Source organism: Octodon degus, unplaced genomic scaffold, assembly GCF_000260255.1.
Source record: "Octodon degus isolate 3935 unplaced genomic scaffold, OctDeg1.0 scaffold00038, whole genome shotgun sequence".
Lineage (NCBI taxonomy): Eukaryota > Metazoa > Chordata > Mammalia > Rodentia > Octodontidae > Octodon > Octodon degus.
This window is the reverse complement of record NW_004524614.1, coordinates 17790479-17815015: the sequence shown is the minus strand read 5'-3', so window position 1 is coordinate 17815015 and position 24537 is coordinate 17790479. Positions and strand designations below refer to the sequence as shown.

Genomic DNA, 24537 nt, shown 5'->3' with positions numbered 1-24537 from the left:
TGGTATTTTTACACAATGGAGTATTATTCAGCTATTAAGAATGATAAACTCAAAGCCTTTATATTGAAGTGGATGCCACTTGAGCATATACTCATAAGTGAAATAAACCAAACACACATGTGTAAATATCGTATAGTCTCCCTTGTATAAGAACTCAAAAGAAGAAATACAAATAGAAAGGTATAATAAAAGTAAAAGGAAAGCAGGATCTCAAGGACCAACTAACCAAAAGAGGGAAAAGAGAAGAGCTAGGAAACATGAGCAAGTCAAGCCATACAATTATATGTAGAAGATGGGCAAGGAATTGATCTTGAGAATCTTTAGATTTTTTAATCTAGCAGTAAATTGGAAAGATTCTCACCTTGACTAATTATATATACAGACACCTGTGAACTAAGCAACTGCACTGAAGATGGCAATATATAATAGTAGGTTCATGCTTGGAGTGCCTGTCCTTCTGGTCTTCTGAATATGGGCTGCTTGTCATGACATGTCAGTTGCTGCTCTGATGTCTCTAGGGCTATTTTTAAAACAATCCTTGCTCTCGTGCATATGAGAGGATTTTCATCTGTTTTCTCTTGGGACTCTTACTGGTGACACAGCTGGACTTTGTATTTAGTTTCTGAGGAACATTCTCAGTGATTTCTGTAGTGGCCTGCTAGCTTATGTGCCCAAGGATGGCACAGCAGGCTTGCTCCCCTCCCCTCCTGGCCCTGTGCTCCTGGTCTTCCCACCTGGGAGAGACAGACTCTCCCCGCTGTTTTAATTTGCATTTTCTTAATAGTTTACAACTTTTTCAGCTATTTTTTCCCCATAAACTTATTGGCTATTTCTACTTCTTCTTTTGAGAGGTATCTACTCAATTCATTTACCTTTTTACTGATTTGTTAAGTTGATTTCTTGAATTTTTTATATCATGTAGATATTAACCCTCTGTCAGAAGAGTAGCTAGCAAAGATTTTCGCCCATTCTGTGTGTTTTCTCATTAAATTGTTCCCTTTGTTGTGCAGAACATTTTTAATTTAATATAGTTTGTTTGTTGATCTTACTATGATTTCCTTTGCTAGTGGGGTCCCGCTCAGGAGATCTCTGTGCCTATGGCTTCAAATGTTTCCTTTTTAGTAGTTTATTGACTACTTCTTCTTTTTTTTGTTTTTTTTCTTTTTTTGGTACTGGAAATTGAACTCATGACCTCACACTTGTTAGGCAAGCCATGTGCCACTGATCTATATCCCCACTCCTTACTGACTATTGATCATTTCTATAGTGAATGAATAAGATAGCTGAAACATTTATTGGTGTCAGTCAAATATAGCTATAGGCAAACTGCATGAAACCTCATTGTTGCTAAAAGAAAGCTATGCTGGATATTTTAGCTGATACCTCCACCTTGACAGCTTGTCCTATCTTGTCCTATATACTGAATCCCTGGCACTGGGCAGTCTGGGACAGCAGAACACCTGGCTGGAGTGTGTCAAAAAGAGATTTTCAATCACACACATAGAACGTAGGACTTGGTAGCTCTAGCTACTAAGAAGACATAAAGAAAAACTCATTTTTTTTTCTTTTGACAAAGGCAGTTAGAGGTTAATGAAAATTGTTTGCACAGTGTTTATATTGAACTCCAATGTAAGGACAGGTTGGGGAGGAAGGACCTGAAAAGCTGCCTTTACGGAGATATAAACAATGTGCCCGAGCACACACAGCAGAGCATTTCTTGAAACTGGAGTCTGATTGACTTGATTTTGGTATCTGCACTCTCTCTGCCATACCATGCTGTTTTCACTGTTGATGTTTCATTTGAGAAATATTTCTACTAACTCAGGACAGTTACTTACTACTGCTGCTTTTAGGGGAGGCCATGAAGATGCTCCATGACTTCTGGGTTCCCAGCCAAGACACAGAGCTGCTCATTCTGCGTCAGCACTCTTTGTAGCTGTCAAGCTCCACAGCTTTGCTGTGGGATTAAACTGAGTGAGTTACCTTCATCTTTCCCTGATGCTACTGTGCTTGCTCCTTTTTTAATACCTTAAGGATACAGCCTAAGGGAAATTAAGAACTGTCAATTCTACTAGGAATTTAGTGTCACCTTGGCTAAGTTTTGAAAGACATGGCATATTCTACATACCATTCAACATTTCAATATATAAATCTACTTTTTGGGCCAGCCAAATAGCTCAGTGGACTAAAGAGCCTGCGTAGGTAGATGCATGAACCAGGGTTCAATCCCTGGCATGCCATGCCGCTCCGTCTCCTGGAGCATGCTGAGACAGGGACTGAGACTAGGTGTGGTGGTGCCACCCGTAATCCCAGAGCTTGGGAGGCTGAAGACAGGAGAATCACTACAAGTCTGATCTGTGTAGTGAAACCCTATAGACCCTGTACTAAATGTAAAAATAAATAAATAAATCTACTTTTATAACTTTTTGTTCAGTCCAAATAAGATCAACCATTGCTTGAGTTCAAATACTCATTACCATTTTAAACTATACCCCAAATACTTTGATTCTCCATTATAATCCCAGAGAGACACTGTCAGATGTCACTTTAGGTGGTATGGTACAGTGTCACTGGTACATAAGAATATAAACAATGAGTAATAATGTATGCTTGGGAGATTGTAAGTATTTGGAGAGTTAGAGGCCAGAGTAGGTTCAGAATCTCAGGCAATGATTGTGCACTGCTCTTCTGATTCAAAGTGAGTGCTGCCTGACCCATTATTTAAAAGACACATGTTCTCATACACTGTTCCAGAAATTGGCACAGGTTATCTAACACCCATGGCAACCTTCTGGTCCCTCTTGTGACTAGTGACGTACGTACTTAAGATCTGAGTGGAGATTTACTAGAAGACTGAGGTATGGAGCAAACCACTCAGCTTACGCAGTGACCGAAGCTGAGTAGCTAAACGTCCATACCTGTCCATCGGTCCCGATGGTGCCTCCGCAGTCTGTGAGAAGCTCCGACATGTCGTAGTAGCTGACAAACTCCCACAGACAGGCCTCTAGGTTCAGGTTCCGGTAGAAGCGTAAAGTGCTGGAGCCTCTGAGGGGCGCGCTGTACTGGTAAGGATACGACTCGCCAACCATTTCTGGGTTTTTTGTAGCGTCAGTCAAGAAGCCATGGTGGGTCCTCACTTCTGTGTAATCCAGAAGGTTAGAGCACTTGTGGTTCCCCACCCTCGTGCCGTCAGGGCTGAGGGTCAGCTCAAAGTTGGACAGCTCTCTGGTGGAGATGACAGGAAGCATGCCTGCGGGGAAGCACAGGCGCCAGGGTTTGTCTCACCGAGTCTGGGCATGTGTTAGATTTACTTAATTTTAAGGAATGCTTGTGTGGTCAGACAAAAGCTGGATAGAAAGAAGACAGGAAATAAGGACAGAAACTTGACATTCCAGCTGGAATCTGAACGCTTACTTGAGTTTTGTAATTTAGGAATCCGATAGTCTTCCACGGACTTGCTTAATCCCACCACTTACCATCTATGTGTGGCATGGTGACTGTGAGCTTGATGAGATTTGGGTGATCTGGGTCCTGGGGGCCGGTGTAGCGTAACTTAGCTGAGAATGGTTCGGCACCCACTACGCCAGGCATGCGGGGCTGGCAGAGACCTCAAAGAAAATGGACACTTTTAAGCTAAAGAAGGTAACAGATGACACCTTGCACCTGAAGAACAGTTAATAATTGGTGCTATTATAGTTTTACATATTCTAAAATTCCCTGTGGACTATATTGTGGTTTAGAAAGTGGTTTAGGAAGCTGGGGACCACTGCAGTGGGTTATCACAGCTCACATTCTAATAACCTCTTAGCATGTTAGACATACACCTCAAGTCCTCAGTGTAATTCTGAATGCTGTTTGCAAAGAGGAGCTCTAGAAATAAACACACACACATATACTCTTTTGAAGGAGCCCAACTCTGGGCTGCACATGGGTGCAGGGTGGAGCCCTGGCCTGGCGGCTTGAAGAGGCTCTAGGTTCAACTTGCAGATCCCCTCCCCATGCTTGTGTAAGTGAAGAATCAATTAATAAACAGGATTTTGTGGCTTTCCACAGTGTGTCTAGCTAGATCCTGCTCCCTACCCTACTTGCCCTTGGCTGCAGCCTCCCTCACGAGCAGCGCAATACCATTCCACCTGCACTGTCCTGCCCTCCCACCCTCACCACCTTCTGCACATGCAGTCACCAGCTGGGCTCCTTGCGTGGCACAAGCATGCTTTGTTCAGACCAGGAGCACCAGCCCTCTACCCTGCTTTGTCTCCAACCCCTCCTCATCTTCCTCTCACGAGCTCCTAGATCTCTGTCATTCTGTGTTCTTTCATGCTTTGGATGGTCACTGTTTGTGTTTTCCAGATTGAACCTGAGCATCACCCCTGTGATGAGCTCTCTTGGCCCACCCAGGGCAGAACTAACTGGTGCCCACGTCTTATCCAGGCTCAGGTGTGTCAGGCATCACCTTTCCTAAGGACTCCTTGAGGAGGGGTCTGCTCTTACTCTTCATATTGGTTGTATAAAGTGCTGAACGTGGTACCTAGGAGGTGCTAATAAAGCATAAAATGAACAACTTTTCTCTTATGAATATTCAGTAAAAGTAGATCTTCCCTTTTTACGGCGCTTGGGGCACATGGTGTATTGGGAAGAACAGCCTGAAGTTAGGCATCTGTGGTCGTCCTCTGTGTCTCAGTGAGCCCATGCAGGGCCTTTACCTTCCTCTCTGCCAATGGTTATGATGGGGCTCAGCAGCTCGAGACCTTCGTCGCCATTGGTGTTTACAGCACGGGCCGCACACTGCACCCGGGAGCCTGGCTGAAAGTATATGGAGTCTAAAGTGATCATCTTGGACGATGTAAAAAACGTGTCGAAGTCCACCTCTCTCATGGGGCTGGTGACGCCATCGGGGCTTGCAGGAGCACTGATCAGCCACCGGTACTGGGTCAGAGTGTCATTGATGCTCTCGCTTGCACAGATGGAGCCTGTCTTGTCATAGTCGGAATATTTGGGGTTGCATGCCTATGAAAAACAAATAGCCATATCAGGATTGCTTGGCAGAACAATATGGATGTGGTTCTTCTCAAGTTCTTTCTCTTAATATTTTCATAAAATTTCCAAATTCCAAATCTCATTGATGAGAGCTTTAATGAACTGTAAACTTGAATATCAAGCAGCTTATTGGATGTTTCCACCTTTCACTAGATAAATGCAAAATTGTTAACCACAGCATTGGGTCTTGAACCCCTAGAGTCGCTGAATTATCCTTATTCTTCTTTCCTCCATTGCCCTCTTCTCCCTTTCTCCATCCCTAATGAGGGTGTCACAGTCCACAGCTCCTTTGGGGCTGTTCACATGGTCAGGGCCAGCAGGAGCGTGAACCAGCCACCAGTAGTGGCGTGCTTCCTTCTTTCCGTGTCTAGTGGTGGGTGAACTCGACTGTCCTTCTCTTGCATGGTTTCCATTTTCTTTTTCTGGTACCGGGGTCTGAACTTGGGACCTTGTGCTTGTCAGGCAGGCGCTTAGGCCGCTGAGCTGTCTCCCTGGCCCACTTGCAGTATTTTTTCAGTTGGTCTTTTCCTATCATTTCCCATTACCACCTTCCCGGATGATTCATGTCCTTTTTGTTCCCAGCCAAGTGAAACACAGTTGCCCCACTAAACCCCCATCCCCCCCCCTTTTTTTGTACTTTAGGGAAGGGTCTACAGGGTGTTCAGGGTCTCACTACTAGATCAGACTCATAGTACTCCACCTGTTTACAGTCTCCCAAGAGCTGGGATAATGCAGGCGCTTGTCGCTACACCCAGTCTCAACTGCCATCTCAGTGAGCCCTGGGGGTGGGACCAGCATGGCAGGCCCAGAGATGAAATCCTCAGCCCCTGTGCCTGCTTGCAGGCACTTTAATCCACTGAGCTGTTTGGCCGGCCCTCCCACTATCCCTTTGACATAACCTTCTAACGTGCCGTTCTCCTGTGTAAGAGCTCCTGGCTGCCCAATAAGTGAAGCTCAGGTTCCTTAATACAGTGCTCAGGGATTTACATGATTTGGCACCACCTTAGTATTTATGCCTGGTTAATTCACTAAGTATTTTTTGCCTATTATTATAGGTAGGTTGCTACAGGAGAGCTATTGTAACATAAAAATCAGTAAGTCATAGCTTTTGCTTATAGGAGCTTATAATTTATAGCAAGAAAGGGCAATTATAAAAGTAACGATCACAAACTGTTGCTTCTGCTCTCCCTTTTTTGACTGCTGCATGTTGCTGTGACTTGCTCTTGGAATGACCTTTCCTGATCTTACTGTGAAACTATGAAAAGTCTCCTGGCCATTCCAAGCATTCCCTCACACACACACAGCGTCTCAGCTCTAGTTCTTAATTTATAACATTCTTACAATGATGATCACATCTTGCCTTTATTTTTTTAGCCACCAAGTCCTGTGTTTTCCTATTTCCTATTTTTAAATATTTGGAATGCCTTATTTAGCTCATGCCTTATTTATTTATTTATTTATTTTATTTTTTATTGACCAACAGTCTCTTAGGTCACACTCAATGTACACTTTAGTTAAAAACTGGGCTCCGACTTTGCTTCCAACACCTTCCTTTTTTAAGTGAAAGAGAAAAGTGGGAGCCCATTTAGTTAATGTTCTCTTTTCATTTTTAAAGTTTAAACCTTAAACCTTAGAGAACTGTCCCATTTATTTCTTTATGATAATATTTCTTGATGATTAAAGTTTACAATTGTTTTAAATCACTATCTTACAATTCCTTTCAATCTTTTTAATTTCCTGCTCACCGTAATGCAGATGACGGGATAACCCGACATGGGTCTGGCACCCTCCTTCGCTCTGGAGGTGTCATCATAGAGCAGCAGAGACATAATTTGAGGAACAGAAGGGAAAGTAACATCTGCCAAGCTGTTCATTTCTTCTATGTACACAATGGCTTTGGTAACCTAAAAGAAAAAGGCGGTCTCCACTGATTAGTTAAATGTTAGACTTCCAGTGTTTCTTTGGTACAGGAAAATATTAATGATGCCCACAGAGTCTTTGTGATAAAAATGGTCACAGCTGTCCCTTCAGAGTGACAGGTGATGCTGGAATCTTGCTCAGGTCTCATGGCTCCAGGGAAGGGCACCTGAGCCTGGGGCAGCTAATGCAAAGGGTGACGAGTGGCCCACAATCGCTGGTCAAACAGTGGATTCGATGCTCTTTTTCTCTAATTATGATGATGGTAGATAAATCCGTGTTGGTGGTGTGAAGCCAAAATCATTAAGATGTGGTCAAATTAGGGAAATGTGTTTTATTAAGTAATAATAATAATCTCAAATAATAACATGATACATCAAATTAGTATAGATATTGTAACTTGACCTTTCTAGGATTAGTTAAAAACTTAAAAGAATTCCTTTCAGTGTAAAGGCCAAAATTCTGTGGATTATGTGTATCTTGAAGAAAAAAACTGGATGCTGATATAATACAAATCAATTGAACAATTAAAACAACTTTAGGACTATTGTATTTTGGGGATAAGCCTTTGGGTGTCCCACTTTAATCTAACTAGGAAGCATAGCTGGGAATTCTGAAAGCTGGCAAACTATTTTTTAGTGAAAAAGCTAGTTTTAATGATTTATAGGGCTAGATTAACATGTCTTCTGCGTGCTGAGAGATGCCTTCTCTCTGGAGTTCAGTCCCAAATTCAGGTCTACTCACTGACATGGGGAATGGAGTGGACCACTGTGGGCCGCAAACGCAACTTGTCAAAGAAGTAGAAGAATTCCCAGAAATACTCTAATCAGAGCAAAATTTACTTCAGTGGTGACAAGGACCATGAATGCCTTTTTGTATAAAGTTTGTACAAAAAAAAAAAAGATAAAGCTTGTACAAATTCTCACAGCTTTATTGTACCTACCGTATGTAGTTTCCTACACGTATTTGCTCTGAGAAAATACTGGTCACTAATTTATAAACACATGTTGACCCTTACCTGGGTCTCTGCTATCATATTTTCATCAGGTTTTAGGTGAACAGTGAAGGCCTCTCGCATCTCTCTTATGCCATCGAAGATTACTTCAATTTCAACAGTGTGCTGGGTTTCTCCTTCCTTAAACTCAATTTCTGTAAATGTAAAGATCATGAATTTAAATCTTTTGCATATGAATATTAAAATTGTAGACAAGTTTTGGAAATTGTGGGCTACAATGAAAAATACATTTTACGTTGTGGCCCAGTGTATTTGCGTGTACATGCCTGTGTGTGTGAAAGAGAAGCAGAGGGTTGATGAGCATCGCTAGCCCTTACTACCTGTGCTGTGCTGGCACTTTTCCTGCCCTCTTTAGATTTTTATGCTACCTAAAGCAAAGTTCTAATCATAAGTTGCTAAACTGACGTTTTGCCTCAGTCTGAAAAACTACTGGGGTAGAGAACAACAGATACTTCTCACATTGAGGACAATCAAACTCAGCCCTCGCTCCCCAGAATTTCTAACCAGTGGGGTCCATGTCATGTGAATGGGACTGGAAATATAATTGTGAGTGGTATTTATGTATGTCTGTAGGAAAGCTGGGTATCAAGTTGTTCTTAGGTGCAATATCAAGCTACATTTCAAAACATTTATGTTCTTGGAAACTTAGAAAAGTTAGTAACTACAAATATTAGTCATTTCTCCCCTCACCCTGTTTCTTTTGCTAAAAGAACTGCTTCATTGTCATAAAATTATATCCGTTTATTAGCATTTTTTCTTAAACATCATTTTGAAAAACTTCCAGATGCTAAAAATAATTGGATTCTATTGAAATCATGAATAAGCAGCTGCCTACACCACAAACCTGAATAAGCTATTTTAATTTTACTGTTTCTTTTGGGAATCAGAATCAGAAAAAAAAAATACAAAAAATATAAATCAGTCATTCCAAATAGAGGCAACAATAATTGTTGCTTTTGGATGTAACTGTGGTTCAATGAACTATAAATTCTTTTGAGTCTAGAGGGGAAAAAAATTCCTAGTGTATGTTTTTAAATTTCAACTTTCAAATTATCAATTTCATTTTTTAAAAATTGAACTAGCAAGGCAGACATCTTTAAAATCAGCTCTACCTGGGTAAGGCACTTTTTCCCCAGAGCCACAGCACCTTCTTTGTCAGTTCCAGGCTTCTCCAGCCAGGAGAGGACCTGTGATTCTTGAGCCAGAAGAAGGGACACTACTTGTTTCTCACCTACAAACTTGCTTTTAATTTTATTTGTCAAAATTACATTTTATAGTTGTATTGACAATTATTTTAATTATTTCATAATTTAAAATTATGCTGCATAATTGTGCTTTATAAATTTACATTTTCGTTATGTTATTTGAGATATATGATGTGACGTTACAGATCATTTGGTTCATTTCATGTGATAGGAAATTTACAAATTAGTTTCCGTCACTTAAAAATATAGGGATTTCATAGAAGAACAAGATGCATGTGTTCTCTTGGGCCTTGCTGCGTGACAGGAGGTGGTGATGGCAGCCCCGGCTTTCCTCAACACAGGAGAACTTTCTATTTCAGTAACGTTCCAGTCCTCCAGTTTTCCTTTACATTTTACTCTCTTCGCTCATTTTCATTACTTATTAACTTTGTATGCATTCAAGATTTAATAAGCCTGAGTCATACAAACCAACTGTCTAAGAAGTCAAAAATAATTTCAGCATCTAAATGATTTCTTTCTGATTGTATACTTGGTAGATGATAGTCAAATTTTAAAATCACATCTGTTTTGTCACTTTACTTTGTACCACGATGTTTTTCAACTTTTATATTTAATTTTTATTTTTTATATGCAGAGGAATGACCTCAATTTAGGCTAAAAAAGGGAAAACTATGGCATGTTTTACCAAAATAAAATTTCATAGGGCTTTATTATAAACATAATGTTGACACCAATGAAATAAAAGACACAGTGATTTAGTATTACTCAACTTTTCTTTAGCTGAGGTACTGGGAATTGAACGGAGGGTCACTACACCTTCAGTCTTTTTTTTTTATTGTGAGATCGGCTCTCTAAATTGTTCAGGCTTGGGACTGGGGAGATAGCTCAGTGGCCTAAACACCTATCTGGCAAGCTCAAGGATCCAGGTTTGATCCCCAGTACCACATGCCAAACCGGCCGCACATTGAGCTGGCCACCGAAACCAGGTGTGGTGGCATATGCCTGTAATCCCAGTACTGGGGAGGCTGACACAGGAGGAGTACTACGAGTCTGGGCTGTATACTGAGACCCTGTACCAAATAAATAAATAAATAAATAATTGTTCAGGATGACTTCAAACTTGCAATTCCATGTCAGGTCCTCTAACACCTTGGATTATGGGCAAGTGTCACCATGCCCGGGAGCATTATTTCACTTTTATCAGACTTCCTTTGTCATTTGTCACTATATAGAAATATTTTGCTTACATTTTAGTAAAACTAATCATTTTATTTCTAAGAAAAGTAATTTTTACCAAAGGTTATATTTCCCATATTTAGAAGGTTTTTCCTTCCGGTAATCTCTGTTCACTTTAGAAAAGACTGATTTTTGGCTTTACTGTTTATTAGCTAATCCCTTTTGCTTTTTCTTCTGTTGGGTTACATGTGACTTATTACCTTAGACTAATTCAAGAGCAAGTTTGAAGCTGTAGTGTATCAAATTTTTACCTTACATGTAGGTAAAATAAACTTTTCTTTGTAGAAGATGTTTCAGCACCTTCTATTACCTAAGTTCATTACTGATTCAGTAACATCCACCAGTCACTTTTAAATGTATTGGTGGGTTAGAACATCCAGATGAATGTTACAGGGATGGGGAGGCAGCTCAGCGGCATAAGTGCATGCCTGGCAAGCGTGAAGTCCTGAATTCAATCCCCAATACTGGAAAAAAAGAAGTTACTATGCAATACTATGATTGTCAAGAACTAATAATAAATAGATGTACCATAAGTGTAATTTTTGCTATTTGTGTTTATTGTTCAGCAAATAATTCAGAGCTAAAAAAGGGGAAGAGAGAGAGAACAGAATATATTTGTGTTAATTACTAATAAAAATAGACAATAATATGATCCTAAAATATGCAGAAGAGAGATGAAAACTATCCTTAAGAGGCTCCTACATACATCCTAGAGCACTCATGGCCTTGCAGTTGAGAATCCCAGTGAGACACATTACCAGTCCTTTCCTGTTATGATTTGTGTCTAGTTGTCCCCCCAAAGCCTCATGCAGTCATGGGGTGAGGATTTCTAGAGTTTGTGTTAACTCATGATCCACTGGGATTATGTGTGATCCAAGGCTGGGATTATGGGTCTTAGTACTGCTGGGATTACCCATAGGTGGGTGAGTACTTCCCCTACCCTGGGGCAGGTAATTTGCATTACAATGTAAGGTGGGAAGAGAAGCTGGCTGCTTGAGCTGCTGCCACCCCTCCCTTGCGCTCTTGCTCTTTGCCACCGCCATGAAAGGTTGCTTTCTGCTATGTGCTGCTGTACATTGGACCCAGCTGAGTATGGACTGAAACCTCCAGTAACTGTGAGCTAAATAAATCTTTCCTTCCTTCATTTTGAGTGTCGGGTATTTGTCTCAGCAATGAAAGAAGAGTAACTAAGACATTTCCATTTTTCATTTTCTTTTTACTTTGAGATAGGGTTTCTAAGGTGCCCAGGCAATCCTCTTGCCTCATCCTCCCAGAGGGTGTGGATGACAGGTGTGCACCCCCACAGTTGGCTTTACCATGCCTTTACTGTCCTTAGTTGGCACAAAATTTCATAGCTTTAGGAGGGAGGGGAGAAGGAGAGGAAGGGAGGGGGAAATGAAAAGAATTAAGATGAGTTTACATACTTACCCCAGCTCCTCATGATAAGTGTGGTCATATTCTACCAACATGTACTAATACAAAAATTCATCTGGGACTTCCCAGTATTTGAGGTTGAGAGGTAAAATATTAACTCTGAGATAGACCTCATTTATAAATTTTAAATAGAATTATGTATGTCAACTGTTTTTTCTGAGTCTGACAGCATTCTTTGTCACTCCTAAGAAGAAATGTTAAAGGTCCAAGAGTTATGTGACTTCCTACCTCCTCCTGTCCACAAAACAAAAGCTTTTCCAGCTTAAAGCAAGCAAACAAGCAAGCAAACAAACCAAAGATTTATAATGCAAATGCTGTTGAAATAGAAATAAGTTATTTTCATAGCTACCAGGCACATTTGCAGTATAAAACAAACCTATAGGATAATTTTTATGTAATGTCCAATCAAGAGATGACAATGAACTAGCCAAAAGATTAAAGCACACTCAATACAGAATGTCTTCTAGCATATCTACTCAAAATTTCCTTAAGCCCTAATATATGAGTTGTAAAGGAAGCCCTATGAGTCGAAAAGGAAGATCCTAGATATAAAATACCTTTACCTTTCTAAAGGAGAAGGGTTTAGAAAGCATGTCTATTGCTATTTCAGTTGGATGTTTCTCTTTTTCTTAAAGGCATAGCACTGGTACACAGTGTTGGTGTGGTCCATCTGGTGACAGCCCTGGGACGCCCTACCTTCTGACACCGGGTAATAGTCCTCCCCAGAGGTAGCTGAGCCATCTTTTGTGTGGACCCTCACGATGGAAACTTGAGACGTGTCTCCTTGGCGGATCACTGGAATTTTTACAACCACCAACTCTCCTGGCTTTTTGGGCTCTGTGACGCTAAATTTGGTTTCTCCAAATTTAATCACAGTCTCTGAAATTGTGGAAAACACAGACAAATTAAACCTTAATAAGGCAAACAGCTTTCCCCACCCCATTTCTAATGCTTCATTTCACATAGGAGGATACCCTCCTGGCTTCTCTGTCACCTCAGTGTTAGCAGTGAATGAGGAAGGAGAAATCGACATATGTTGCCCAGATTTAAAAAAAAACAAACATTGTGTGCATGGCATTACTCATGCTAGGTGGGCACTCTACCACTGGGCTACATTCCCAACTTCCTTCCTCCCTTCCTCCCTTTCTCTCTTCCTCCCTTCCTCCCTTCCTTCCTTCAAATGTATTTAGGACAGAGTCTACAGGGTCTACAGGGTCTCACTAGGTAGATAGGACTCATAGTGATTCTCCTGTTTTTAGCCTCCCAGCACTGGGATTACAAGCGCGTGCCACCATGCCCAGTCTCAAATGCTGTCTCAGCAGGCCCTTGGGGCAGGGCTTGCATGACAGGCTGGGGGCCCAGCCGCTGTGCTCTACCTAAGCAGGCGCTTTAATCTGCTGAGACATCTGGCAAGCCTCCAGCTCCCAACTTTATGAGTTTTAATAGTTTTTTTTTTTTTTTTTTTTTTTTTTTCTTTTTCTGGTACTAGGGATTGAATTTAGGGCTCTGTGCTTGCCAGGCAGGTGCTTATTCTACTGAGCTAGCTCCCTGGCCCTGAGTTTTAATAGTTTGATTTCTTCCCCACATGTCTTAGTGGTTTCCTTCTCAACTGCTCTCAAGACCTAATCAGAAAGAGGCTGTTATTTTCTGAGTCACCTAAAACCTTAACAAGGACAGATGGCAGGCCCAGTTCCCAGCCTAGCATGAGCAACGGCCTCTTACTGTCAGCATTATCGTGGATCCTTATCAGAGTCTCATTGTTTTCACCAATGGCAGCCCCAAAGGTGGCAGTGCTTTGTGGTGAGCCAAGCACCAGGCGGAGCTCCTCCACCTCCTCGTACAGTGTGTCATCCATCAGCTCCAGGATGCAGGGCTTTTCAGTCTCACCTGGAGCAAATGGAACACCAGCAGGTCAGTCATATCCGCAGGCCCCGAAGGCCACAGCCACAAGCAGGACCAAGGCAATCACAAGAGCAGGGACGTTGCTTTTCTCTTGCTGCATCAGTGCAAAGACCTCTGTGGTAAGTGCCTGACAAAGATTTACTGAATAATTAAATAAATGTTTAATTTATTTAATGCAAGAATAGGCTCTTGTTTGTATTGGGCACTTCTGTAATTTCTATTTTGAAGTTCTGTCATGCATAGACAGTAAAGGAATGAGAAAATGACCAATTTTCTTTATGAATTCCTAGTATTGTGATCAGAAAGCAAATCTAGTTGGTTGGTCACTGTTAATTTGACTGTATGATTTTAACTTGACTAGCAATATTAACTGTTGGTTTATTGAACAAATCACTGAGCCAAGAACAATTATATCCCTGCCCCCAACATGGAGGACTTTCTAACAGAAACTTGAAGTTTCTCTTTTCTCAATGAGTTTTAAAGGTTTTTTTTTTTTTTTTTTTTTTTGGTATTGAGAATCTAACTCATGACCTTGCACTTGCCAGGTAGGCACTGTGCTACTGAGTTTATCACCCCAGCTTTAAAAACTTTTTATGATCATAAGTTATGCCATGAGGTAGATGATCAAATAAATAATTATAATTGTTGGCCATTTGTTTTCCATATTCTATTACTATAAATAACTTTGTGACATATATCCACATAGGGAAATCTTTCTGTATACTTACATTTTCAAGAGTATATTCCAAGGGAAAAAAGATCATAGAGTGGTGAGTGACAATTCAAACTCACTGAGTTTTGGTATCCAGGCTCTAGAAAACAGTAACTTAGAGAAGAAGCAAAGAGATTCTACTTTGTTCCTTGGGAGCCATGCAGGATCTTACAAAAATAAAGCTATCAAAAAGTATATATTGGGCTGGGGGGATAGCTATATATATCACAACATGGAAAACAGAAGGTATCCTCTGCATTTGCTCTGAAAGAAACTTCTCATGGTGCGATGCCGCAGAGCAATGGACGAGGTCGGTGGTAGCTGAGACTTACAAGGAGAGCATAGGACTCTGCAATCAGTGTGCCCTTCTACAGGTGACAGTTGGTGAGTGACCTTAGTACAAGTGTCCGCCATTGTCCTGGACAGAGTGCTTGAGGGGAAGCCATTCCAAGGAAGGATTCATTGTTTGACCCTGGTTCCCAGGGTAGCCACTTGGCTCTACTCATGACTCCCAGTGTAATGTTTCCAAAGTAACTGGGTGAAGGGCATCCACTGGTGATAGCTCACTGTCAGATAGCAGGCTGGAAAAAGACCCATCAGGGGTTTGAGGTAAAAGTTATAGACACAGCTCTCAGGCCATACTCATTCTGAGTTGCATGAGATTTAAAGCCATGGTACTGGCATCCTTGTTCTACTACCTGCTGGTGCCTGCATCCACATAGATCTGGTATCGGACAGCATTCTCTATCTACCAGCATGAGCAGGGATATGTCTTGATTTGGATATTGACTCCAAACTAGCTTCTGTTAGAAAGTCATGCATCCAAAATAACAGTGAAATTTCTTCTTTTGCATCTTCCTTCCTTCCTTCTGTCTTTCTTTCCCTTTCCTTTTATGAGCCTTTCTTTCTTTCTACTAATTTAAAGAGGGTAGGTGAATTCCCTCTCATCTATATTCTTTGTTTTTTTCCTTGTTCTTTTTTTGTTTGCTTGTTATTTTGCTGACTTCATTTTTATCTGTCCTCTTCTTTTTGTCTCCCTTTAATTTTTTTCTCTCACACTTTTATTCATGATATTCTCTTTTCTTCATCATCTAGTTCTCACTTTCTTCTGTTATCCCTATTTAGTTAGATAAATATCTCTCTACCCCCATTAGAATATTTTACTTAATTCTTTCTCCTTCTTCTCATATCTTAATATTTTAAGGTTCACATTTTGCTTCTTGTATTCTCCTACTCCAAGTCCAGCATATCTTTAATACTATATACAAGAAGCTTTATTGGTCTTTAGATAATTGACTCTATGGAACTACTGTTGAATACTTTTCTACCATTAGAGAAGACACAGCCTTGAATTTGGTGCATACTAGTTGAGGGTCAATATTAGGGTTGTCTTAATGTTTATACTATAATTTTGGATGTCTTCTCAAGGACAAAGAGGGTTATATAATTGGTTGTCATGGATAATACCTACATTGCCCTGAATGATACTACTGTAGCTGACTTGGTTGATATCGGTCACATAATTCTTGAAGTATAAGAGACAAGGCAAATCTCCAAATTCCCCCAAAGCCAATTAGAGGAGATTGAGGGGATTAATAGTATAAGCCACATAGTCAAACTATTCTAAAGGATAATGTAGGATGTTAGGAAACAGATCAAAGAGGTACTTAGTGAGATGACAGAATATATATCTAAATAGGTAATGGAAATAATTGCAAAAATGGTTCAGGACCTTTCAGAAGACACTAATAAAGAATTAGATAAGGTAAACAAAATGATACAAAACATAAATTACCAGTATAGCAAATAATTGGAGCCCATGAGAAGTTCAGTCAGAAATCCAGATTAAAAATTATGTTGAAAATATGGGCAGCAGAAATGACCAATGTGAAGACAGAATTCTAGAGCTAAAAGATAATGATGTTTTCAAAACCAATTACTCAAAGATACCTTAAAGTCCACAAGAGAACATGAACAATTGAATCCAGAATCTCCTAGATGGTGCTAAGAAGACTAATATAAGACAACAGGAATAACTGAAAATCAGAAGACAGACAAATGAAATAAAAAAACCAGTTTCTAAAATAAGAGTGGAAAATTCTCTGAATATAATGTAAGAAATAAACATGCAGGTAAGTGGTGACACATGTAGAAGCCCAAATCATCACAACCAAAAGAGAACTACTCTATGCTGTGTAATTTTCAATGTGAAAGAAATCCATCACAGGGACAAAATATTAAAAGCTGGTAGAGGAAAGTGACAAGACAAAACTAAAGGCAAGCCCATGAGAATTGAAGCACACTGCTCAACACAAACCTTGACTAGGAAGGCGTGGAGTGAAGTGTCTCAAGCCCTGTAACATAACAGCCTTCAAACTTGACTTATATGCCTTGAAAAACTTTCTTTCAAGCTGATGGAGAAGTAAGGTATTTTCATGACAAGGAATGCCTCAAGAAACTCATAACCACCAAGCAATCATTATGAAAAATTCCCAAGGATATTCTAAAAGGATACAGTGGAGGGAACAAATGCCATCGTCTCAAAAAGAAAAAATACACACGGAAGGATGAATGAAAGAGAAGCAATGTTTTCAAAGTCATTTCTGGAAGGAAGCACTAGCTTGGTTCTAAGACCAGAAAAGGAGAGGGAGATAGAGAGAGATAGAGATAGAGATAGAGATAGAGAGAGAGAGAGAGAGAGAGAGAGAGACAAGAGAGAATGAGAATTAAAGGGCAATGTCTTTAGTGAACATAAATGCAAAAATCCTCAACAAAATATTGGCAAACATAATGTAAAAAGATCATCAAAAATATCATACCCCATGGCCATGTAGGCTTCATACCAGGTATGGAAAGATGGATCAGCATAAACAAATCTATAAATGTAATAACCATATACACAGAAGCAAGGAAAAATGATCACCCAATCTTCTCAACAGACAAAGAAACAGCCTTTGAGAAAAACATCTATTTTGTAACATCTATTCATGTTAAAACCCTGAAGAATAGGCATTTGAGGTCCTTATTGTCACTTGATAAAACCCCTCCATGACAAAGCCACAGCCATTCCCTCTAAAGTCAGGAACAAGAAGAGGATGTTGGTTGTTTCCATTCTTTTTCAATATAGTTCTAGAAACCTTAGTCAGACTAATCAGGCAAGTGAAAAATAAAAGTGATATTTTTAGAAAGGACGAAGTTAAATTGTTATTTGAAGATAATATGATCTTCTACATAGAAGATGCCAGAAGCTCCATCAAAAGATTCCTAGAATTAATAACCACATTCAGTAGCATAAGAGGACACAAAACCAACACTGCAAAATGAACAGCACCTCTGTACACCAATAATATACTTACTGAGAAAGAAATTAGGAAAACAATACTTTTTACAATAGCATCAAGTAAAATGAAATAGTAGGCGTCAATCTAATAAAGGAAATGAAAGTCCTCTGTGATGATAAACACAATACTTTGAAAAAGGACATTGGAGAGGACATCAGAAAGTAGAAATTATCGCTTGTTTGCAGAGTGTCAGAAAAATGGTCATACTTCCAAAACTGTAACACAGATAACTGTCACAGTCCCAATCAAAATACCAACATATAGAACTAGCAAAAAGAACCTTAAAATTTATATAGAGACAGAAAAGACTTAAAATAGTAACAATAATTCTGGGCAACAAGAAAAGACAAGAGGCATCAAAATCCTGGACTTGAAGCTATACTACACAGCTCCAGTGATTAAAAAGCAAGATGGTACTAAAAAAAGCCAGACTTGTGGATCAGTGGAGAAGGCCGTGGGGTGGGTGAAGAAAGGACTGCAGGGAGAGGTGGGGAGGGGTTAAGAAAAGGAGAGGAGATGTACTGTGGAAAGCACATACCAGGTATGCAAAGATGGATACCTGGCTCCACGTGGAAAGCAATCATGCTTTACTACCGGCATGTACCAATAAAAATATTTAAATATGTTTAAAAAGATATGTTCCTATAAGCATAATGATTGAATTAAAGAGATTGAATAGTTTAAGGTACTAGTCACATATTAAAAAATTGGGATATATTTTATTTCATTACATTTCAACATTGAGTTTAATTTCCAACATTGTGAAATCTGTATACTCAATATGCTTTTGTCCACCGAGTAAGAAACAATAAAGCCCATTGCTGGGAATCAGTAAGTTAATACAGAAACCAACATGGCATTCATTCAGACTTTTGCAAGCTATTGCACATTATTTGTGTACATAGAACTATCCTATAAATTTGTCGAAATAAAGGTACTTTTATTTCCCTCAGACATATTTTTAAGAAAACACCTGGCTTCCTCAAATTCTGTAAACAAATTTCAAGCTCAGACTTACTGGGAAGGAACGTGATGACTGAGATGTCAGTATTGGGACGCTCTTCAAAGTCCACCATCACCTGCGCGGACCCCTGCCGTGTGTAGCACCTCACGGAGGACTCGTGCTGGGTGTCTCCACTCCGGTGGATCACGGCTGCTATCCGCCCCTCGCCTTCGCTGCCAGTGTATACGCGTTCTTTGAACTGCATCTTAGGCACTGCAAAGCCAAACAAACTCATGGGTCGAAGTGAATAGAGGCTTTCTTAAGCTTCATTGGCATTTCAGAAGATATGTTTGGTGAAGAAAACGGGAAAGGAAGAAAGAATTGCACCTCAGTCTGAACTCAGTCATTTGTCAGAAAAATGCTAAAAAGGTACTGAAACAAAAAATCTTAAGGTTTGTTTACATGAGTTGCTTAGTCCTGAAATTTTCAGAATTTCTTGATATGAAGAATACTAAATACTATGCATGCAATTATAGCCATAGTTTAAAACTGTGAATCATATTAGGAAAACTGACTGTGTATAATTATGAGGCAACATTTAAGCTGGATCAGTTAAATGTATTTCTCATTAATACAGGCTACATTCCTATAGTAATGTCAGAACTATCATGTAAGAGTACTGAGGATTCCCTTATGATAAAAACCCTGAAGAAAATAGCGCTAAAAGGACCTTATCTAGATCTGACGAAGGCCATTGTGACCAACCCACCGACAATACCATATTAAATGATAAAATAGTGAAAATCTTCCCTGTCAAATCAAAAGCAACGCAAAAAGGACCACCATCACGGCTTCTATCCAACACAGTTATCAATTAGCAAGAGCACTTAGGCAAGAGAAAGACCTAAAAAGAGTATGTGTAAGACAGGATGAGGTCCAAGGGTAACTTGCAGATGGTGTGTTCTTACCCCACAAGCCCCAAAGAGCTCCACCAAAAGACATCTAATGTTAACAGCCAAACTCACCAGCTAGGCAGGATACAACATAAACACACAAAAATGAATAGCATTCTTAAAGGCTAATCATGATTCATTAAAGAAGAAAGTAGAAAAACAATACCATTCAAAATAGCATGAGAAAAACCCCGTAGGTATCAACCTAACAGAAACTGAAAGACCTCTACCCTGAAAATTACATCAAGCTTAAGAAGGATATTGAGCAGGATATCAGGAGATGGAAAGGTAGCTCCTACTCCTGGATAGGTGCTACCAATATAATACAAATGGCTGTACTCCCCAAACTGATATCCAGATTTAATGTAATCCAAATCAAATTGCAGAATTTCTCACAGATCTGGGCAAAGCAACCTAAAATGTGCATGGATTGAGAAGAGACCCAAGATAGCAAAAGCAAAGCTGGTGACATTAAAATGCTGGGTCTGATGTTATGCTATACAGATATGGTGTCTAAAACATAACCATACTGGCAGAAAAGAAATGCTGAACAGAGCAGAAGAGGGCATCCCAGGCACACATCAGATCTAGTCTTTGACACAGAGGCCAACAACAAAGAGGAAAGATAGACTCTTTATTAAATGGTTCTGGGGGAAAAAAAGATAGCCACATGCAGAAAACTGAGACTAGATTCATATACCTTACCACGTAGTAAACTGAACTCAAAATGAATCAAAGATCTAGATGTAAAAACAGGAACAGTTATTCTGCTAGAAGATAAAATAGGAGAACTCCTGAAGACATAGGTATAGGAAAGGACTTTCTGAATAGAAACTCAAGGTCAAAACAAATAATACTGAGAATCAGCACATGTGATCATACCAAATTCAATGGCTTTTGCACAGCAGCAGAAACAAGTAACAGAGTGAAGAAAAACTTACAGAATGGAAAAAATTACCAACTATTCAGAAAGAGGCCTAATACATAGAATATTTAAGGAACCCCTCAAAACAAAAGACTTGATCAAAATATGTTAACTGAAATGAGTAGACACTTCTCAGAAGAAAAATGGCCAACGAAGACATGAAAAAATGTTCAACATCATTGGCCATTACATAAGTGCAAATTAGAACTACACTGAGATGGCATCTTACTCCAAAAAGAGTGGGGTGCCATAAAAAAATTCTAGTAATAACAAATGTTGGCAAGGTTATGTTGAAAAAGAAATTACAGTACATTGTTGGTGGGAACATAAACTGGTGTAACCACTATGGAAACCAGCGTGGAGATTCCTCAAAAAACTAAAAAGTAGAAATTCCATTTGACAAGTGGTCCCACCTATTGGAATCTTCTCAAAAGAGTTCAAGGTATATTGCAAAGGTATGTGCATACTCATATTTATAACTGCACAGTTGATATTAGCTACATACTGGAAACAGAATATATGCCCACAAAGAGGTGAATGGATAAATGTGGCACACACATTTATGCACAATGCAATTCTGGGGTGCCATAAAGAAAGATAAACACTAGGTGTTCCTAAGCAAATGGTTAAGCTGGTCCAATATGGCTGGTGTTCTCATGTAGAAGGGAAAACTGGACGCAGAGACATATATAGATGGAAAAAGATATGAAGAAAGAGATAGGGACAAGATGACCATTTGCTGGCCACTGAGAAAAGCCTGGAGCATCATTCCCTGGCCATCCTTAGAAAGAACCAATCAGGCAAGCACTTTCATTTTGGCTTCTAGCCAAAAGCTGTAAGACAATAAATTCTTGCAGTTTAAGCCATCAAGTCTTAATGGCAACACTAGCAAATGAATATAGGTGTCCCATTTCTGTATATAATACCATTTCTTCTTCTTGTTTACGTAAACTCTAGCTTACCATCTTACTTAACAAGTATAGTTCATAAATACTCACAATCAGAGACAGAGTCATTTATGGACACTGTGGCCTTGCTGGGCTCTCCGAGGGCAGCATTCACAGGCATCCGGAGCACCAGCTCAAATTTCTCGATTCCTTCCAGCACTGGCTGTCCGAGGTCATCCAGAATGGTGACACGGACAGTCTGCATGTTGACTCCAGGGGCAAAATCTAAGCTACGACTGATTCCCACGTAGTCTGTTCCAGCTATGATAGTAGCAACATAACTGTTTAGTGTGAAATAAATTTTAAAAAATAGTAGAAATAAATTATATACATACACAGACATTTTTTCTTGAATAACCCAGTTCTGTTCCTGTGAGTAAGCCATTAGATGAATTTATCACTGGCTGAGGAACTACATATATTATGGACACTACGATATTCAGAACAAAGAAGTGATCAAAGGAAACTCCAACTTGATGACTTGGTTTTACTCGCATGACTCTTCCATACAGTACTGTAATGTATAACAGAACATAAAATTATAGTCCTGTACAATGCAATCAGCAAAAATTACAGCAGCACTTCAGTGTAGAAGAAGCCACCATTAGGCTGTGCTGCTCACATTCCGGCATCACAAGTCCAAGTGTGAACCACCAGCCTGAGTGATGGGTGGCAAGTCCTCACAGTGTGCCTTGATTGTAACTCCAAATAGTCATTTTATATCACATACATGTCAGTCTTATAAATCATATATATGCTATATAGTCTTATGTAGAAGGTGTAAAGATCATATATATGGGATTGATGTATAGATATAAGATATATATTATGTAAAGATCATATATATTATAATAAGATATCTATATATATGTAGATACATAAGATCTATCTACCTATGAAATGCGGGAAAAGCTTTACAGATGCGGAGCATTTACAGAGATGGTAAGAAGAGGGAGAAGGTGGCAAGTAATGATGTATATTTGCAAAATACTTAAATAACATTCGATTCCTGTGAGGCAGTCATCATGGATGTTTTGCAAAAAGTCATGTTGCTCAACCATGTAGATTTCTTGAGTAGAGAACTAATTCATGCAAACATAGAATTAGCATTTAGAGCCTATAAATAAGATAAAATTTACTGTATAACTTAGCCTCTAACTCATAGCCCTTCAATGTCTTTTCCCACTACACTAAAGAAATCTTAGATGCACCTATCACATAGTAATAATTTCAGAGAAAAAAATTCATCCAGCACGCTTCACAAGGGTTGAGTGTAAGTTCGCTTTCCCACCCTAATGATTTTGGCCGTAGAGTGTCTGGTGTCAGGCTAGTAGCTGCGGAACAGGCACAAGGGCTGAGGTCAGACATGCTCACCATCTGCAGAGGGTGGGTCCGTTTTCCGAGATCTCACTGTGACGCTGGAAGGCCTGGAGAGATCGGTGCCCACTCTCCACACCCGCACCTCCACGTAGCCAGCGCTCTCATCCACAGAGTACTGCACATCCCCGAAGTAGAAGGTAGGCTCTGCGGAGAAGGGCAGGACCACTGTAGTCTTTCCCGTCAAATGCCACCAGGATTCCAGAGTTAGCACCTTCTTATGTCCTCTTAAACTTGCCTTTCAGTAAGCTAACCTCTTTATTGTGTTCACTGTCACTGCTTAGAAACAAACTACGTTTCCATCTTGAGGCCTAAGAATTGTTTTGTTTCCCATATGTGGGATTACAAATAGCTTCTAAATACACCTCCTGCAAGTTTAGATGGACAAACAGGACCAAATGAAACACAACACCCAAGACTGATTATCTTTTTATTTGTTTATTTATTTATTTATTTATTTATATTTTAGGGGAGGGTCTACAAGGTGTTCAGGGAATCATTACTAGATCGGATTTGTAGTGATCCGCCTATTTACAGCCTCCCAAGAGCTGGGATTACAGGCATGTGCCACCACACCCAGTCCCAATTGCCATCTTAGCACACCCCAGGGGTGGAGCAGGCACGGCAGGCCCTGGGATCAAACACCCGACCCCGAGCCTGCCTGCAGGTGCTTTAATCTGCTGAGCTATTTGGCCGGCCCTGATCATCTTTTTAAAGTTTAGCTTGGGTGCACACTTTATCATCTCCTCTCAAGTTTTCATTCAATAACAGAGATGCTGCTTTGTGCATTAGACTGCTTTCTAGTTCATTGAATTAGGGCTTAATCTGATGTAGTTAGGTCAGTTCTTAATCACGAGAATTAGAACCTATTGGCATAATTAAACTTAGTGTATGTGATTACCAGTCCTGAAGGCTTGAGAGAAACCTGTGCCCGATGGCTCGCTACCTATAGTTTTGTTTTTTTTTAATTTTATGTCCTTGGTACAGGGTCTCACATAGTGAGACTTGGGCTCATAGTCAACCTCCTTTTCTCAGCCTCCCAAGTGCTGGGATTGTAGGCATGCTCCACCACACCCAGACTGGATCATAGGCTCAGCAGGCCTGGGGAGGCGGGGCCTGCCTGGCATGCAGTACCAGGGATCAAACCCTGGTCCCTGAGCTCGCCTAAGCAGGCACTTATTCTGTTGAGCTATCTCAGGGGGCCCTTACCTGTAGTTATGAAGCTCTTGTATACCCACTGAGATTTCATTAAGAAGTTAGACTTCTACTAAAGTATGAAAATAATGTGACATAGGTCAAGATAGGGTTCACACTTTGGAACTCCACATTTCTCTCCAGTATTGGTGATGAATTTGAATGATTTATTGTTTTCCACTTGAATCTCTCTGTGACCAACTGTTTACTTTGTGATGTAGCTCCCAGAGGTTTGAAGTATGATAGATAATTACTAAAGGAAACTGAGAGATTATTTGTAAACTTATTTTTTTTAAAACTTATTTCCAGACTCCGCAGTGCCTCCCCCACCCCGCCCGCCGAGTAGGATTTTCTGCCGAGTTCCGGGAGCCCCCAGACCCAGTCCTAGCCCAGGTCCGG

The 24537-nt window shown here is 40.1% G+C and overlaps 1 protein-coding gene across 1 annotated transcript in view; it reads right to left on the bottom strand.

Annotated features, from left to right (window-relative positions):
* The window catches only part of Frem2 (FRAS1 related extracellular matrix protein 2), a 192818-nt gene that overhangs the window by 22640 nt on the left and 145641 nt on the right, over positions 1-24537 (bottom strand). The window contains exons 7-16 of the mRNA XM_023715094.1: positions 22942-23091; positions 21619-21828; positions 18818-19015; positions 13567-13731; positions 12541-12723; positions 7973-8103; positions 6783-6941; positions 4704-5007; positions 3477-3608; positions 2919-3250 (exon numbers count right to left, since the gene is read on the bottom strand). Coding sequence (XP_023570862.1) covers positions 2919-3250; positions 3477-3608; positions 4704-5007; positions 6783-6941; positions 7973-8103; positions 12541-12723; positions 13567-13731; positions 18818-19015; positions 21619-21828; positions 22942-23091 — 1964 coding nt within the window. The remainder of the gene's footprint in view (positions 1-2918; positions 3251-3476; positions 3609-4703; positions 5008-6782; positions 6942-7972; positions 8104-12540; positions 12724-13566; positions 13732-18817; positions 19016-21618; positions 21829-22941; positions 23092-24537) is intronic.